Raw genomic sequence first — 17,181 nt, forward strand, 5'->3', positions numbered from 1 at the left:
CATGTTGCAGCCACAATGCATCTTCATATGCACTGCTCACACTCCCAGGTCCCCATAGCCATGTGTAGCTGCAGAACAGCTTCTGAGTCAGATGGGGCAGGTCTTGAGTCTTGTCTTGGGGGTGTGGACAGAAGGGACCAAGGATGCTGTCTTGGGTTTATGTGAGTTAAGACACCTGGGAGGATCCCAATCCATGTGGCATTATAGCTGTAGTGAACTGGTTTTGCTCTGTCCACTGCTGAGTGCTCAGTGTCTGGACGCATGTAGTATGTGCTCAATAAACGCATCTAATTGAACCATGAACACACATACACACTTATAAGTCTATGACTCATCTCACACACCCTCATGGCATCTGCTGTGCTTTATTGTTGTTGATCAGACATTGGACGGAGCCTCCTAACCGGTGCACAGACAGAAGTCAAGCTTGACTTTTCTCCTCCCATTCTGAATCTCTTGTCCCCCAGAGAACATTGTCAGAGGATAAGGCAGATGAAGCAGGCTATGAGGAAGGGTATCTATGATGGGAAAGGATGGAAGGGTGGGTGGGAAGGGGTCAGAAGCCTGGAGTCTGACCCTACGTGAGACACACCTGCACTGGGGCCTTAAGTAAGGAGGGTACATACCCTGTTTACTTAAAAGTTACAGGGGATTGTACAGGGACACCTGCTCCCAAAGTGAGCTTCCTTGGGCATCCTGCCCTCTCTGGTCAAGGCCTGCAGCAGAGGAGCACATCTCCTGACTCCAGAACCTTCTATGTGGTTGCTTTTGTGCTCATAGGAGGATGCAACTCCAGTTCTCTTCCACCTGAGGATGAAGGGAAGGCAGGGCATATCAGATCTACACTGCTGTCAACCCAGCACTAAGGCAAGCTTTAGGCTAGTCTGTGCCACACAGCATAAGCCCACAACAAAACAAAAACTAACAACAAACCAAACAAAACACAAACAAAGAAACAAAACAAAGAAAAACAGGGGCCTGAGGAAGCAAGCTTCATGGGAGCGCAAGCAGATCCACTTCAGGGACATTGGTGGACCAGGACTGAGCCAGCGACATGGGCCAGAGCAGATCCGAGACAGGGAACTCCACAGAAACAGGTACAGGGGAGCAACCGCTAAGCGAGTGAGCCAGAGCCAGAGCCAGAGCCAGAGCCAGAGCCAGAGACTATTGAAGGTCTGGGTGTGAATCTAGGACTTCTGAAGAACTAGGTCTGAACCAGGTGCCCTGCTGGTCTGGGCAGGAATCTGGGACCTCCAATCTGGTAGGCAGGAACCAGAGATCTTTGTGGGTCCAGGTGTGAGTCTAGGACCTCAGAGGGAGTAGGCTTGAGTCAGGACCTCTGTGGGACTAGGTGTTGGTTTGGTTCATCAAAGGGAATAGGCAGGAACCAGAAAGCTCTGCAGGTCTGGGTCCAAGCATGAATCTGGGACCTCTGAGGGAGTAAGCCTGAGCCAGGTCCTCTGCTCAGATATGGGCACATGTGAGCCTGGGATCTCTGAGGGAGCAGACCAGAGTCAGAGACTTTTGCAGGACCAATTCCAAGCCAGGGACCTCTGCAGGAGTGGATCCAGACCAGGATTTACAGAAATAGGTCAAAACCGACAACCTAGGCTAGAGCAGGCCTGAGACAGCAAACTCCAAGGGAATGGAGAAAGTCCGGGAGCACTAAGTGACCTCCAGGAACATGGAACAACCATCTGAGCCTTGGATTCACTGGCACCTAGAAGATTAATCAACAGAATCACCAACAGCCCCGACCACACCTATTAGAGGAAAAGATGAGTAGAAAAGGTAAGATCACACGCTACACCACAAAGAGCAACACAACACCAGTAAAACCTAAAGACCCCACAACAGCAAGACTTGAACAACCAAATATAGATGAAGCAGGAGAAAATGACCTAAAAAATAACTTCAGGAGAATGTTTGAAATTCTGAAAGAGGAAATGAGAAATTCCTTCGAAGAAATGGAGGAAAAGACAAACAAAAAATTGGAAGACATCAGCAAATCCCTTAAAGAAAACCAAGAAAAAGAACTCAACTATTCAAGACTTGAAAACTGAAATAGAGACAATAAAGAAAACATAAGCCGAGGGAATTATAGAAACAGAAATCATGAGAAAAAGATCAGGAACCACAAACACAAGCATGAACAGCAGAATACAAGAGATGGAAGAGAGAATCCCAAGTGCTGAAGATACAATAGAGAAAATAGACTCATCAGTCAAAGAAAACATTAAATATAACAACAGCTTAACCCAAAATATCCAGAAAATATGGGGCCATGAAAAGGCAAATCTAAGAATAATAGTTTTAGAAGAAGGAGAAGTTCAACTCAAAAGCACAGAAAATATATTTAACAAAATCATAGAAGAAAATTTTCCCAAACTAAAGAAAACTATGCCTATGAAGATACAACAAGCTTACAGAACACCACATACACTGGATCCAAAATAAAAGTCCTCTCGCCACATAATAATCAAAACACTAAACATACAGAGTATAGAAAGAATATTAAGAGCTGCAAAGGAAAAAAGCCAAGTAACATAAACGTAAACCTACCAGAATTACACCTGACTTTTCAACGGAGACAATAAAAGCCAGAAGGTCATGGTCAAACGTTATGCAGACATTAAGAGACCACGGATGCCAGCCCAGACGACTATACCCAGCAAACTTTCAATCACCATATAAGGACAAAACAAGTATTCCATGACAAACCAGATTTAACCAAAACCTAGCCACAAACCCAGCCCTACACAAATACTAGAAGGAAAACTCCAACCCAAGGAAGATGGCTACACCAACAAAAACACAATTGATGGTATCATAGCAGCAAATCCCAAAGAAGGGGAAAATGTACAAATTAACATCACCGACAATGAAAACTAAATTAACAGAAGATAGCAACCACTGGTCATTAATATCCTTAATATAAATGGACTCAACTCACCTATAAAAAGGCACAGGCTAATGGATTGGATATGAAAACAGAATTCATCCTTCTTCTGCATACAAGAAACACACCTCAACCACAAAGACAGACATCGTCTCAGAGTGAAGGGTTGGGAAAAATATTCTAATCAAATGGACCTAAGAAACAAGCGGGTGTAGCTATTCTAATATCTAACAAAATAGGCTTCAAACCAAAATCAATCAAAAGAGACAAAGAAGGACATTTCATATCAGTCACAAGAAAAATCCATCAAAAGGAAATCTTAATACTAAACATCTATGCTCCCCAAACAAGGGCACCCTCATATGTAAAAGAAACACTTCTGAAGCTTAAATCACACATTAAACCCCACACACTAATAGTGGGAGACTTCAACACTCCACTCTCAACACTGGACAGGTATGCCAGACAAAAAATAAACAGAAATGAAGGAGCTAACAGATGTTATGATTCAAATGGACTTAACAGACATCTATAGAATATTCCATCCAAACAGAAAAGAATATACCTTCTTCTCAGCACCTCATGGAACCTTCTCAAAAACTGACCACATACTCAGTACCAACACAAGCTTCAACAAATACAAAAAATTGGAATAACCCTATGCATCTTATCAGATTACCGTGGTTTAAAACTAGAAATCAACAGCAATACTAATTCCAGAAAGCCCACAAACACATGGAAATTAAACAATGCTCACCTGAATCATCAATGGGTTAAGGAAGATACAAAGAGAGAAATTAAAGACTTCCTAAAATTCAATGAAAATGACCACACAACATACCCAAATTTATGGGACACAATAAAAGCAGCGTTAAGAGGAACGTTCATAGCACTAAATGCATACATAAAGAACCTGAAAAAAATCCCACACTAGTGAATTAACAGAACATTTGAAAACTTTAGAACAAAAAGAAGCAAACTCACTGAAGAGAACTATATGGCAGGAAATAATCAAATTGAGAGCTGAAATCAACAAAATAGAAACAAAGAAAACTATACAAAGAATCAATGAGACAAAGAGTTGTTTCTTCGAGAAAATCAACAAAATAGAAAAATCTTCATCCAAACTAACTAAAAGGCAGAGAGATAATATCCGAATTAACAAAAAACAAAATCAGAAATGAAAGGGGGGACATAACAACAGACAAGAAGGAAATACAGAGATTCATCAGGTCATATTTCGAAAACCTGTACTCCACAAAATTGGAAAACTTAAAGGAAATTGACAACTTTCTGGATAAATATCACTTACCAAAATTAAATCAAGACCAGATAAGCAAATTAAACAGACCTATAACTGCTGAAGAAATAGAAATAGTCATCAAAAGCCTCCCAACCAAAAAAAAAAAAAAAAGCCAAGAACCAGATGGTTTCAGCTCAGATTTCTACAAGATTTTCAAAGAAGAACTAATGCCAATACTCCTCAAATTGTTCCACACAATAGAAACAGAAGGAACATTGTCAAACTGTTTTTATGAGGCTACAATTACCTTGATATTCAAACCACAGAAAGACATTACTAAGAAGGAAAATTACAGACCAATCTCACTCATGAACATTGGTGCAAAAATACTCAATAAAGTACTGGCAAATTCTACCAAGGAACTTCTACAACTCATAAACACTCAGTAATGTAGCAGGATACAAGACTGACTAAAAAAATCAGTAGCCCTCCTGTTCTCAGATGATAAAAGGGCTGGGAAAGAAATCAGAGAATCGACACCCTTCACAATACCCACAAATACCATGAAATATCTCAGAGCAACTCTAACCAAACAAGTGGAAGACTTGCATGACAAGAACTTTAAATATTTGAAGAAAGAAATTGAAGAAGACACCAGAAAGTGGAAAGATCTCCCATGCTCTTGTGTAGGTAGAATTAACATAGTAAAAATGGTAATCATACAAAAAGCAATCTACAGATTCAATGCAATGCCCATCAAAATCTGGCAAAATGCTTCTAAGACCTCGAAAGAACGATACTCAACTTCATATGGAAAAGCAGAAAAGGCAGGATAGCCAAAACAATCTTATACAATAAAAGCACTTCTGGAGGCATCACAATCCCTGACTTCAAACTCTACTACAGAGCCACAGTGCTGAAAAAAGCCTGGTATTGGCATAAAAACAGACTTGAGGACCAATGGAACTGAATCAAAGACCTGGCTATCAATCCACACAACTTCGAACACCTGATTTTTGACAAGGAAGCAAAAAATATCAAATGGTAAAAAGTAAGCCTATTTAACAAATGGTGCTGGCATAACTGGACATCAACATGTAGAAGAATGAAAATAGACCCATATCTATCACCACGCACAAAACTGAAGTCCAAATGGATCAAAGACCTCAACATAAAGCCACACTGAATCTTACAGAAGAGAAAGTGGGAAGTACATGTGAATGCATTGGCACAGGGAACCTCTTCCTAAATAGAACCCCAGCAGCACAGACACTGAGAAAGAGAGAAACAATTAATAAACAGGACCTCCTGAAACTGAAAAGCTTCTGTAAAAAAAAAAAAAAGGACACAGTCAACAAGACAAAACGACAGCCTACAAAATGGGAAAAGATCTTCACTAACTCCACATCAGACAGAGGTCTGATCTCCAAAATATACAAAGAACTCAAGAAATTGGTCACCAAAAGAACACATAATCCAATAAAAAAAAAATTGAGTACAGGCCTAAACAGAGAACTCTCAACAGAGGAATCTAAAATGGCTGAAAGACACTTAAGGAAATGTTCAACATTCTTAGTCATCAGAGAAATGCAAATCAAAACAACTCTGAGATTCCATCTTACATCTGTAAGAATGGCCAAGATCAAAACCACTGATGACAACTTATGCTGGAGAGGTTGTGGGAAAAGGGAACACTCCTCCATTGCTGGTGGGAATGCAAGCTGGTTCAGCCCCTTTGGTTGTCAGTGTGGCGATTTCTCAGAAAACTAGGAAACAACCTTCCTCAAGATCCAGTAATACCACTTTTTGTTATATATCCAAAGGCTGCTCAATCGTGCCACAAGGGCATGTGCTCTACTATGTTCATAGCAGCATTGTTTGTCATAACCAGAACCTGGAAACAACATAAATGCCTCTCGACCAAAGAATGAATAAGGAAAATGTGGTACATTTACACAATGGAATACTACACAGCAGAGAAAAATAACAACATCTTGAATTTTGCAGGCAAATGGATGGAGCTAGAAAACATCATCTTGTGTGAGATAACCCAGATACAGAAAGACAATTATCACATTTACTCACTCATAGGTGGTTTTTATTTTTTTATTTTATTTTTTTTTTTTTGGTTTTTCGAGACAGGGTTTCCCTGTAGTTTCTAGCGCCTGTCCTAGAACTAGCTCTTGTAGACCAGGCTGGCCTCGACATAGGTGGTTTTTAAACAAAGAAAACCAGCCCACAAATCACAATCCCAGAGAACCTAGACAACAATGAAGACCCTAAGAGAAACATACATAGATCTAATCTACATGGGAAGTAGAAAACGAAAAGATCTCTTGTATAAATTGGGAACATGGGGACCTTGGGATAGGGTTGAAGGTGAGGAGAGAGTTAGGGAGGGGAGCAGATAAAAATGAAAAGCTCAATGAAAATAATAAAAAAAGGAAAAAACAAAGAAAAACATCTAACCTGTTGATAGGGCACATCAACCTCCGTCTGTAACAGAAAACACACAATCATGTCAGGAGCCCACATTCCTACTTGGAAGGTTATGTAAATTAGCTCTGGGGATGGGCACTATGACTGAACACCAGAGCCCCTCAGAAGAAGGGTCAGCACATCCCCATGTTGGGAAGATGAACATCAGGACCTTTTGGGGAGAGGGTAGTACATAGTATGTAGCTTTGCCTTTGGTCCTCTTAGTCCGTAACAGATCTCCAAACGGGAGACAGGGCCTAAACACAATCTGCTGTATGTGTGACAGTCCTAAAGGTCACAGCAGTCACAGCTGCCCCCCTCCTGGGTCCCTTCTCCTTTCATTCCTGACCTTCTGAGGTTTGCTTCCCATGTCCATGCACCCATGCTAAGCTCCATCCTGAGTGCACAGCATCAGAAAATCCCCTGCCCCATGAAGGAAAGGTCCAAGTGCAGGTCCCTCTATGTCTCTTTGGCTGTGACACAGCCCTGCTGAGTCCTGTTGGCCACATGACAACGAGACAGGAAAATGGTCAGCTTTAGAGCACTGGCTTCAAAGTCCAGGGACTCCCGGGCCACCTCTCCTTAGCTGAGCATCCCTGAGCCAGTAGCTTCAGCTTTCTTCCCTTCTACCTTCTTTTTTTGTTTGAATATTCTATGCTTGTTGTGTGTGTGTGTGTGTGTGTGTTTCTGTATACATGCAAATTTGTAAATACATTTGTGTGCAATCAACAGAGCAGTCCATACTTCTCAAGTGCTGTCCACTTTAGCATTGTGAGGCACACTGGCCTGGACTCACCAAGTAGCCTATGCTCCCTTGTCACCAAGTAGCCTATGCTCCCTTGTCAGTGAGCCCAAGGGTCTTTCCAATCCTGCTTCCCAAAATTGGAATGGCAAGTGAACATCTTCTTGCCTGAGTTCTTTACATGGTTCTGGGGATGATATGAGGCTCCTTATCTTTACTTATGTGGCAATTATTTTATTGGCTGAGCCATATCCCCAGCTATGAGCCTTTTCGTTCACCAGAAAACAAGGACACCTTGTAGAGCCCTAGTAAGAATATAGTGAGTTACTGTGTGATATAGAACACAGGACAAACATGTGCAGATCCAGTGAGCTATTATATGATAAAGAACACAGGATGAGCATGTGTGCAGATCCAGTGAGCTACTGTATGATAAAGAACACAGGATGAGCGTGTGTGAGAACCCAGTATATAATAAAGAGTGCAGGACGGAGCCTGAACACAAAGCAGACAGTCAGAGGAGAGGCCGTCCTTCATTAGGCGGCTGAGTGACAGGAACCCTACAAAGGTGATGTGACAATCTCTGAGAATAACTGTAAAGCAATCGGTGTGGCGGGAAAACCTATAAGCCAGGGCATCTTTGTTTGAATATTCTAGAAATAGATGGCTTGACCAGATCTGTGTGCAAGGGAACAAGACGATGATAAATTCTCACCGGCACATCCCAGGATCCCACCAGGCAACCATCCCATCTTTTAAAGCATGGGTATTGCAGCCAGGCTACAGCCTCTTCTGCCAGCCACCGCCAGCCCTCTGAGTGAAAACCAGCCACGTTCCCTGTCGGGTCAGCTGGGTCCAGGATCACAGGCCTGCAGAGCAACATTCAGAGAGGGAGCTGATCAGCTGACCAGTGCTACAGATGCCACTGCACAGGGACAGGGGAGGAGCTCAGCAGAGCTCCACTATCCAAAGTTTATCCTGAGTCCCTGCCCCACAGTATAGAGCAAGCCTGGAGGGATCATTGGACACGACCTGAGAGGCCTGGGCTAGAATCCTCTACCCTTTAGTAGCTGTGTGTCCTGGATCAGGTCCCCCACCCTCTCTGATCTGTGTGGTGGGTAGTCTCACAAGATGGGATATGAAGGCTGAAGACAGCACAGGATCAAGACATACCCTTTCCTCAGGTGACAAAGTCTACTGCATTGTTTAGAGTTCATTAGTCCAGCACTGTTCTATGCCTGCAACCCCTTATGATACTGTTACAGCTGGAACAGCTCAGTTCCCGCTCCATGCGCTCCCCTCTCTGCTGATTGGGTCTGGACAAGGTCAGCGCCTTGGTTTCCTCATCTGCAGACAGGAGAGCCCACCCCTGCCTCCCAGGGCTGCAGGTCTCCATGTCAATCAGGTGACAGCAGGACAGTGCCCAGCACAGTGACAGGACAGGAGATGCTCCATTGACACGGAGTTCCCGCCTCCCCACATCCACACTGCCACAGCCAGGAGCCCCTGGTGAGGAGCTGAGTCATGAGGGGACAGGCTACCTGGCTCTTCTGAGCTGACTGAGCAGGTAGCTGGAGATGTATTGGTCTTGAAAGTCATAATACTTTGTCCAGTAGATTCGAAGCTGCCTGTACTTGGTGACCAGTTCCAAGACAGTCAGGAAGCCCTGGGCTGTGCTGAACTCAGTGTTTCCATTTCCTTGTTCCCAGGCATAGACTGTGAGCAACTCCAGGGCATACTGTGGGGGCAGCGGCTTCCTCAGCTTCTCCTTGCACTGAGAAGAGAAAGGAGATGAAAGAAATGGGCCTGTGAGCTGTGTGGGGACCACTTCTCACGGGGTCAGTTCAGATGCCACCTGATGTCGTCATTACAGGCTTACTGACATACAGTCGTACCCGTTCTTGTAAATTCGGTCTATGTGCACTACCATGCTATAGCCAAGAGCTGTGTGGTTGAGATAGAGACCACACAGAGACTGAGCATTTACCAGCAGGCACAGGAGAATCATGCTCAGATCCCAGCAAGCACATCAAAGTTAGGCTTGCGAGTAACCCACTCATAATCCCAGCCTAAGCAGATGGAAATGTGGGTCTCCAGGATTATGTGATGGTTCAGAAGTGCTGATTCAGCACACTGTGGGCTCAAGTGTGAGACCCTGTCTGGACATAAAAGGTGGAGAGTGACTGAGGACTTGGCATTGCTCTCTGGTCTCCACATGTTTATGGACACACATGCATACCCATAGACAGGCGCTCCCAAGAACAGGTATACATACACCCACACCAGATCCATCTCACACACACATAAAAACTCCAGAAATATTGCAGGATGGTTATTTAAAGAAAACATAGCTTGACACGTAGGGAAAATCTAAGTCACTGTAAGTACCAGTGCATTAAAAAGACACTAGAAATCCATAAATCAGGTTTGGTGTGAGGGTGTGTATCTTTTATTCCAGCAATGGGAGACAAAGGAAGGCAGAACTGTCAGTTCATGGCCAGTCTGGTCTACATAGTGAGTTCCAGGACATCAGTAGCTTCCTACTGAGACCCTGTCTCTAAATAATGCAAGAAAGAAAGATAAAGAGAAATCCAAAGGTCACGATAACATGTGAACAGTGAATTAGCTGCAACTGAAGAGTGAGTGAGTTGAATGGAAACTGGACTAGAAGAAATCATTCCTAACAGCATGGGAAGCCCTCCTTCTTCCAGGTCCTCCCTCCATCCCTCTTTCCCTCCTCCCTCCTTCTCTCCTTCCTTCCCTTCCTCCCTCTACTACAGCATCTCCTCCCTGACTTCCCCTTCACCTCTCAACTGATGGAGGACTCTCATTGGTTAATAAAGAAACTGCCTTGGCTTTTTGATAGGGCATGATTTAGATAGGTGGAGTAGACAGAACAGAATGCTGGGAAGAAGGGAAGTTAGACAATCGCCATGCCTCTCTTCTCTGGGTCAGTCGCCATGAAGCCAGCCACCAGGTCAGACAGGCTGAATCTTCCTGGTAAGCCACCACCTCATGGTGCTACACAGATTAATAGAAATGGGTTAATCAAGATGTGGGAGAATTAGCCAATAAGAGGCTGAAACTAATGGGTCAGGCAGTGTTGAAAAGAATACAGTTTCCGTGTAATTATTTCAGGTGTAAAGCTAGCCGAGTGGTAGGACGCAGCCCGACACTCCTACACTCAACTCTCTTTCTCTTCCCACCACTCCTTCCCTCACACCTTGCTCCTCATCTTTCTTCCCCTTCATCACCCCTTCCATTCTCTGCCCTGTAAGATGGGGCCCGCAGTGGCTGGACTAGACACCATACCAGTTGATACCAGTGCTTGACCAGGCGGATTAGACTCTTCAGCTTGGTTGGACGATGCTTCAGGAAGTTTCTCTGGAGCTCAGTGAAGCAGGTAGAGAACTCCCCTGCCTTCCCCAGGGAGGTGCACTCACTGATGAGTTTGACGTAGATTTGGGGGTCAGGCTTGGTGTAGTTGAGTTGACCTGTCAAGGAAGCTTCATTCAGCTGAAAGCACAGCCCTTCTCTGTGGTGCTTTGGTCTATCTAGGGGGGGGGGTGACAAGCTCACTGACCATGGAGTTCATTCGATAGCGTAGAGTTTTACCACAGCAAGCATCACTCCCATTCATCCATGTGTCGTCCCTGCCCTCAGGACTGCATACACCTGGAAAGTTCCTGCCACCGACTGGTCCTGGAGACAGTGGTGGGAGGAGACAGCACACTGAGGTCACACACAAGAGAGCTGCGTGGTCATCTAAGAATGGCCAACCATGCCCTGGTGTCCAGCATCTTCTGCATGGTGTATGTCATATGTGTACACTCCAACTTGTGTTGGAGTTACTGCAGAGACATCTGCTGCATTTTCTGTCATATACCTCGTGCTTATGCTGTCTCTCCCCTATTTGTGTCTGGTGTATATGTTGTTTGTGTGTGTTTGAGAGAAAGTATACACATATGTTAAGAGGTCATGGGAAGACATAAGGTGTCTCCCATTATAGTTTTTCACCTTCTTCCTTTGAGACAAGGTTTCTCTGTGGGCAAGGAGTTTGGCTGACAACCAGCAGACCACAGAGATTCTCCTGTCTCTGGCCATGTAAGCCCTCAGTTAGAGGTCAGTTGTGGTCCTTTCTGTGTAGGTGAGTGCTGGGGATTTGAACTCAGGTTTTCATGCTTGTGTAGCAATTGCCTTTATCCTCCGAGCTGTCCCCCCAGCCAGTGTGTGTTTTCACTGGATGACTTTCCGTCATACCTAAATGAATATCACGTGGTTTTGTTTGCCCAGGTCCTAAGAGGAGGTGTGTGTGTGTGTGTGTGTGTGTGTGTGTGTGGTGTCCTGAGCTTGTAGAGTGGTTAGGCAGCAGGCTAGGGAATCCATATGGCTGTGTGTGGGTGCAAGTGCACATTTGCGTAGACTAGACAGGCAGCAGGCTGTGTCTTAGGCGTGTGCACGTGTGTGGCCATGGCTGTGGCAGACCTTACCATCAGGCTGTGATGCTGGCACATGGCAAAATCGCTCTGGGACACTGGGACATGCCCTGTCACTCAGTGACCCAGGAGAGTTTCAACTTCAAGGTCCACCACACAAAAGGGCATCGACGAAGTCATTTTGGGTAGAATTGTGAGTGAGGTCCTTTCCTGGGCTGTCACTCACTGTCATTTCCAAGGCGGTCCTTCTGTGGTGGCCCCACTGCCCTACTGGAAAGCTGCTGAGGCTGGGGAAGCCCATGACCAAGACAGCCTTCTGGGGAGTCACCTCCCAGCTCATTTCTGGGTCACTGCCTTTGCGCCCCTTCCTTTCAGCTGGTATCCAAGCCTCTTGTGGTTTTCTACAGGATGCTGCCCTGCTTTTACTCCCAGTCTGGCCTCTTTCTCTGCTGCCTGAGACTCTGTGTTGTTTCCATGGCTCTCCTAAGCCAAAAGCAAGTGACCTTGCAAGTTAATAGGAGCAGATCACACAGTGGCCAACAGAGGGTGCTGTGTTTCCCCAAATGTAAAGTCTCAACTATCCTTCAAGCTCCCCAAGTCCCCACTGTGCTTTCAGGGAGTGTTCCTGGTTTTTTTGGGGGGGTAGCGTGGCCAATTTGTAATTTTGGAAAACTCTCTCTCTCTCTCTCTCTCTCTCTCTCTCTCTCTCTCTCTCTCTCTCTCTCTCTCTCTCTCTCTCTCTCTCTCTCTCTAACGCGCATAGTCCTCAGCACAGGTCTATAGTCTCCTCTTTGATAGAAGATTCAACAGATGTTAATTCTTATCTAAACCTCTGTCCCACTTTGAGAATCTCAAAATTTCCACACTTCCACAAAGAGAGCTGACCACTTGCAGGTGTTCTGTTGGATGCTCCTGAGGCTGTGGAAAGGGCTCCCTTAAAGGGACTGATAGGCAAGTAGAAGGACCCAAAATCAGATTCCCAGGACCCACATAAATTCTGAGGTGGGATCAACACCTGAAATCTAGTTGCTGGGAAGATGGAGACAGGAGGACCCCTCAGGCTCATTATCTGACAAGATAAAGGGATCAGCTGACCCCAGGGCAAAGGTCAACCTATCTCAAACAAACCGACAGGCTGTCTGGTAGGGCGTGGAGGAAGCCATAGTGAAGACCTGAATGTATCTGAGTATATTTGTTTACAGCCTGAGAGTCCTCTCCCACAGATACCAACTACCTACCAGCCACCCCTTCCCTACCCTGTGCTGTACCTAATAAACATGCTGAGGCTCCAGGTTGCCGAAGGTTGTGGGAGCAGCTCCAGCAGAGCTCACACCCCACTAACTCCAGCTGCATACTGCCAGAGCCAGCAAGGTGGGCCAGCAAATCCCAGGTCAGCCTCTCAACAAAAGCAGCTCCTAAGTCACCGACATCCAAGACTGGCCTCTGGTCTTTACCCACACCTGCAAACTTGTGCGTAGATCTGCACACGTGTGAACATCCCCACACATGCACTCGCATGCACACATACACACGCAGGAAAAAATGAGAGAGAGGATGGAAGGGGGCGGTGAAGCCCCGAGTGCCTTACCCAGGACATCATAGGCTGGCAGCACATCAAACTCTACCTCCTGTTGAAGCTGTGGGGAGCTCAGTGTGAAGCCGAGTGCCCGGGGGTTGGACCACCATGAACTATGAACCTCAAACCTCACTGTAATACGTCCCTCACGCTGCAATGCACACAGCTGTTCCCGAATTTCCCGGATGAACTCTCCGCGTCGGTTTAACTGGTCCTTGAAGCTGGAGAGATTGTTAAGGAACACCACCAGGTCGGCGTCTGACCTGCCCTTGAGAGTTGTGCCTTTTCCGGAGGAGCCGCCCTGAAAGACAACAATGAGAATTGTCGACTGCAGCTCTGGCACTTTTATAGCAGCAACCAAGGCTTCAGCCGCCTTCTCAGCTCTCTGTGTAAAAATTCAGGTCCCGGGCCTCACTCTCCTGGAGCTAATACTGAGTCTGGACACAGTTCACCTTGCTCCCAGACTCAGAAAGAGACACTCACAAGACAGACTTCTCCTGAATGTTAGGGAGATGCCATGATGACTGGGAAGGGGCAGGTGCTTCAAGGGTCACTTCTGTAAAGACAGAAAAGCTTAAGATATGCGGATCTCAGAATGTTTTAGGGCCTAAGAAGGTGTTTTAAGTTGGGTAAATGCAGGTTATCAAGGTGGGTAAATGTAAGTTATAAAGTGTAGGCAGGGGCTGCTTATTCATTTCCTGACCACCCAGATCCAAAAATAATAACACAGAAACCGTATTACTTAAAACACTGCTTGGCCTATTAACTCAGGCTTCTTATTAACTAACTCTTACATCTTAAATTAAACCATTTCTATTATTTTGTATTTTATCACAAGGCTCATGGTTTACCAGTAAGTTTCTGGGGCAGGCGTCTGTCTCCTTCGGCAGCTAAATGGTGACTCTTAACTCAGCCTACTCTCTTTGTATATCTGTGTTTAGTTTTCCAATCTGGCTCTATTCTGCCCTGCCATAGTCACAGAGAAGCTTCCTTTTAACCAATGGTAATAAAACATACTCGTAGTATAAGGAGGGGAATCCCACATCAATAAAGCTCTGAGGAAAAAGGCCTAAGAGCTGATAAAGAGAAAGTGATTTGAGACATTTAAAAGAATGAACAACATTCCAGATTTCTCTCTCTCTCTCTCTCCCTCTCTCTCTCTCTCTCTCTCTCTCTCTCTCTCTCTCTCTCATTATGCTACTGTTACACTAAGACTCCAAAAGCTCATAGTCTTAACAGTAATCAATACGATTCTGATAAGCTATTAACCTAGCTCGAGCAGAGTACTAACCACTGGACTATGCCACTATATTTTTATAGCCACAAGCTCAGGATATTGAGTCCCCTTTGGTTGTTTCCTAACTATACACTTAATTAAAAGGTCCTTTTTGTTGTGCTAAGAACATCTGTCTCAGTTTTCTGGATAGAAGAAAGAGCATTAATGCTTTCAACCAGCATCACTTCTGGTGAGTGTGCTGCTGTTTCTATGATTTAAATTCAAATACAGATTATAAGCAGTAAAAATTCTGATGTGTCGAAAACTTTTTGCAAACTCAAAGAATTCTTGTAAGTTCCATGAAGATGACTTGGCTTCACCTCAGACAGGATGGATGCACTCCAGATAAGTACTGCCAATCGACAGCCTGTGCCTCCCCAGCTGTCCCTGGTCTTGACACTCCCCTCTCTCAATAACCAGAATTCAAGAAAAAAAAATCCCCTAAACTTAACCTTGTCCTCTGCTCTGCCAGCATGTTGCCAGATCCAAAAGGCGCAGACAGTTCCATAGATCCTGGACAGCAGTGAAACCATCAGCTACCCCAGACATGGCCAGCGCTCCAGCTTTCTCAGGTTCCCCACATATGGGTGACACCCCACAAACCAGCAGGAAGCATTCTCAAAAATTCATGCCCTCACTTCCCTAACCTGTCACACCTAACTCCTCAACCTTTTAATAAATAAAGGGGAGGAACGTTAGCATCCAGGCATATATGGTCCCTGCACCCTGGATACCCGACAGAGTGTCACCCAGGCAGTACCCTGTTCCTTTAAAAGGCAGAACTCTGCTTACTTCTACCTTTCCTTCCTCTTCATCTTTCTCTCTGCATCCCTCTGTCCCCCTTTCTCTTCCTCTCTCCTTTTCTCTCTCTCTCTTTCCACAAGATCGCTCAGTGTTTTCTTCTTCTCTTCTCTCTCTCCCTACACTTCTTTTAATAAAACTCCCCACGTAAGCCCAGTCTGAATGGTGTGTCTGTCTCTCACCTGCCATTTCCCCCCTTGGCCCACAAAGGTCCAATCTCCCACCATTTCATAACACCTCCCTAAATTAAATGCAGAGCACACTCACTAACACACGTGTACACCCCACAGAACTGAGTTGGTATTACAATATGACATGTCAGTAGCCATGACAGTGACAGAGTTAGGTACTGTTGTCATGCGGTCCCATTTGGCAGGTGGGAAACATGGACAATGAGGCTCCATCAGTCCAGTCATCCAGCATGTGCGGTCTCTGTTCTGTTCCCTACCCTGTGCCACAGCAGGGGTGCACATGAGAACACTGGGACACAGAGAGGTAGGTAGCCCACCCCCACTCAGGGCTGCAGCCTGGCTCCTGAGAGTCTGCTCCCTCCCCACCCGGGTCAGCTCAAGCGGAGGGGGACTCACCTTCACCACCTTGGAGACCCTCACAGGGTGGGCGGCACCTCGGAAGCATCTCTCCTTCAGGAAAGCACATACGGTGTGGATGGCTGCTTTGACCTCATCTCTGAAGGTGGTGTCAGGAAGGAGGTGGTACTCTATGAACTTGTCCAGGTCCCTGGCAGGGGTGCTGCTGAGTTTCTGGGTCATCTTCAGGCCAGCTGTGTTTACTGACTGTGGCACTGCCTCTGGAGCCAGCTGCACCTTATATCCACAGCTAGTTTCTGTTTCCCAGAAAGGGCGGGGCTGTGCAATCACAACTCTGCCTCTGTGGTCTATGGCTCCTGGACTCCCTGACACTCTGGTGCTTCAGCGAGGCCTTACTTTTGGATTCTCAAACCCTCATCCTGCAGGAAGCATTTTAACATATTGTTTTGTTTTTTTCCTTCTTGTTCTTCTACTGTTACTGAAAGAAGAATGGTTTATAGTCACCTACACACTTAACAGCAACACACACATTCACTAAAATGTGAAGAGCAGGTGGGAAACATCCAGAAGATGCTGGCATCCAGTTTCACCACTGCTGTGGTCGGTGTGTGGCACGTGACTGGTCCATACTGGGACCATGGCGAGCTTGTTCATCCTTCTGGTCTCTCAGTTCCCTGGGTTCTCAGGTGCATGTCCATGATGATGTGACCACCATCCAAGACATCACCCACAATGGTTTCACTGCCCTCCCACCCCATCTTTCCATCATACAGGATGAAGGGTTCATATTTCTTTAATGTGGGATCTCACTATGTTGCCCAGGATAGACATGAACTTGGGAATCTGAAGCATTGGGGTCTCAAGTACTGAGGTTACAGGTGTCTGCCATTCTGTCCAGCTGCCATTGTCAGTCAATTGCCACTCCTAACTTCAATAATGTAAAGTGCTGACTTATACCCAGGACAAACCGATCGCTACGAGTAACTAGGCTGTCTCCATCCTTAACACTCCCTCCCCAGACGTTGTGGATGTTCATCATGGCATAGAGGTCCATACTTGTTATCCCAAGTTCTGGGAGTCTGACCCAGAAGATGAGACCCTGCCTCGAAAAACAAGTATGCATGCGCGTACGTACACACACACATACATACACACACACACAGACACACACACAAACACAGA

The 17,181-nt window shown here is 45.5% G+C and overlaps 1 protein-coding gene across 1 annotated transcript; it reads right to left on the reverse strand.

The window, feature by feature from the left end:
* Positions 1-532: 532 nt before the first annotated feature.
* On the reverse strand, positions 533-16,237 carry Oas1 (2'-5'-oligoadenylate synthetase 1). The gene is made up of 7 exons (XM_038344711.1): positions 16,039-16,237; positions 13,387-13,675; positions 10,675-10,856; positions 8,904-9,136; positions 8,078-8,231; positions 6,612-6,638; positions 533-807 (listed from the first exon to the last, which is right to left on the reverse strand). Exons 1-7 carry the CDS (start codon positions 16,219-16,221, stop codon positions 775-777), a joined length of 1,101 nt encoding a protein of 366 aa, XP_038200639.1. The 5' UTR covers positions 16,222-16,237; the 3' UTR covers positions 533-774.
* Positions 16,238-17,181: the final 944 nt, after the last annotated feature.

Source organism: Arvicola amphibius, chromosome 10, assembly GCF_903992535.2.
Source record: "Arvicola amphibius chromosome 10, mArvAmp1.2, whole genome shotgun sequence".
NCBI lineage: Eukaryota > Metazoa > Chordata > Mammalia > Rodentia > Cricetidae > Arvicola > Arvicola amphibius.

Coding starts and splice junctions, on each gene's coding strand:
- Oas1 (XM_038344711.1), bottom strand. CDS start 16,221: ATGACCCAGAAACTCAGCAGCACCCCTGCCAGGGACCTGGACAAGTTC. Junction 10,857..13,386: donor GCCAGCCTATGATGTCCTGG/GTAAGGCACTCG, acceptor CTTCCTTGACAG/GTCAACTCAACTACACCAAG. Junction 6,639..8,077: donor TGGGATCCTGGGATGTGCCG/GTGAGAATTTAT, acceptor TTTCTGTTACAG/ACGGAGGTTGATGTGCCCTA.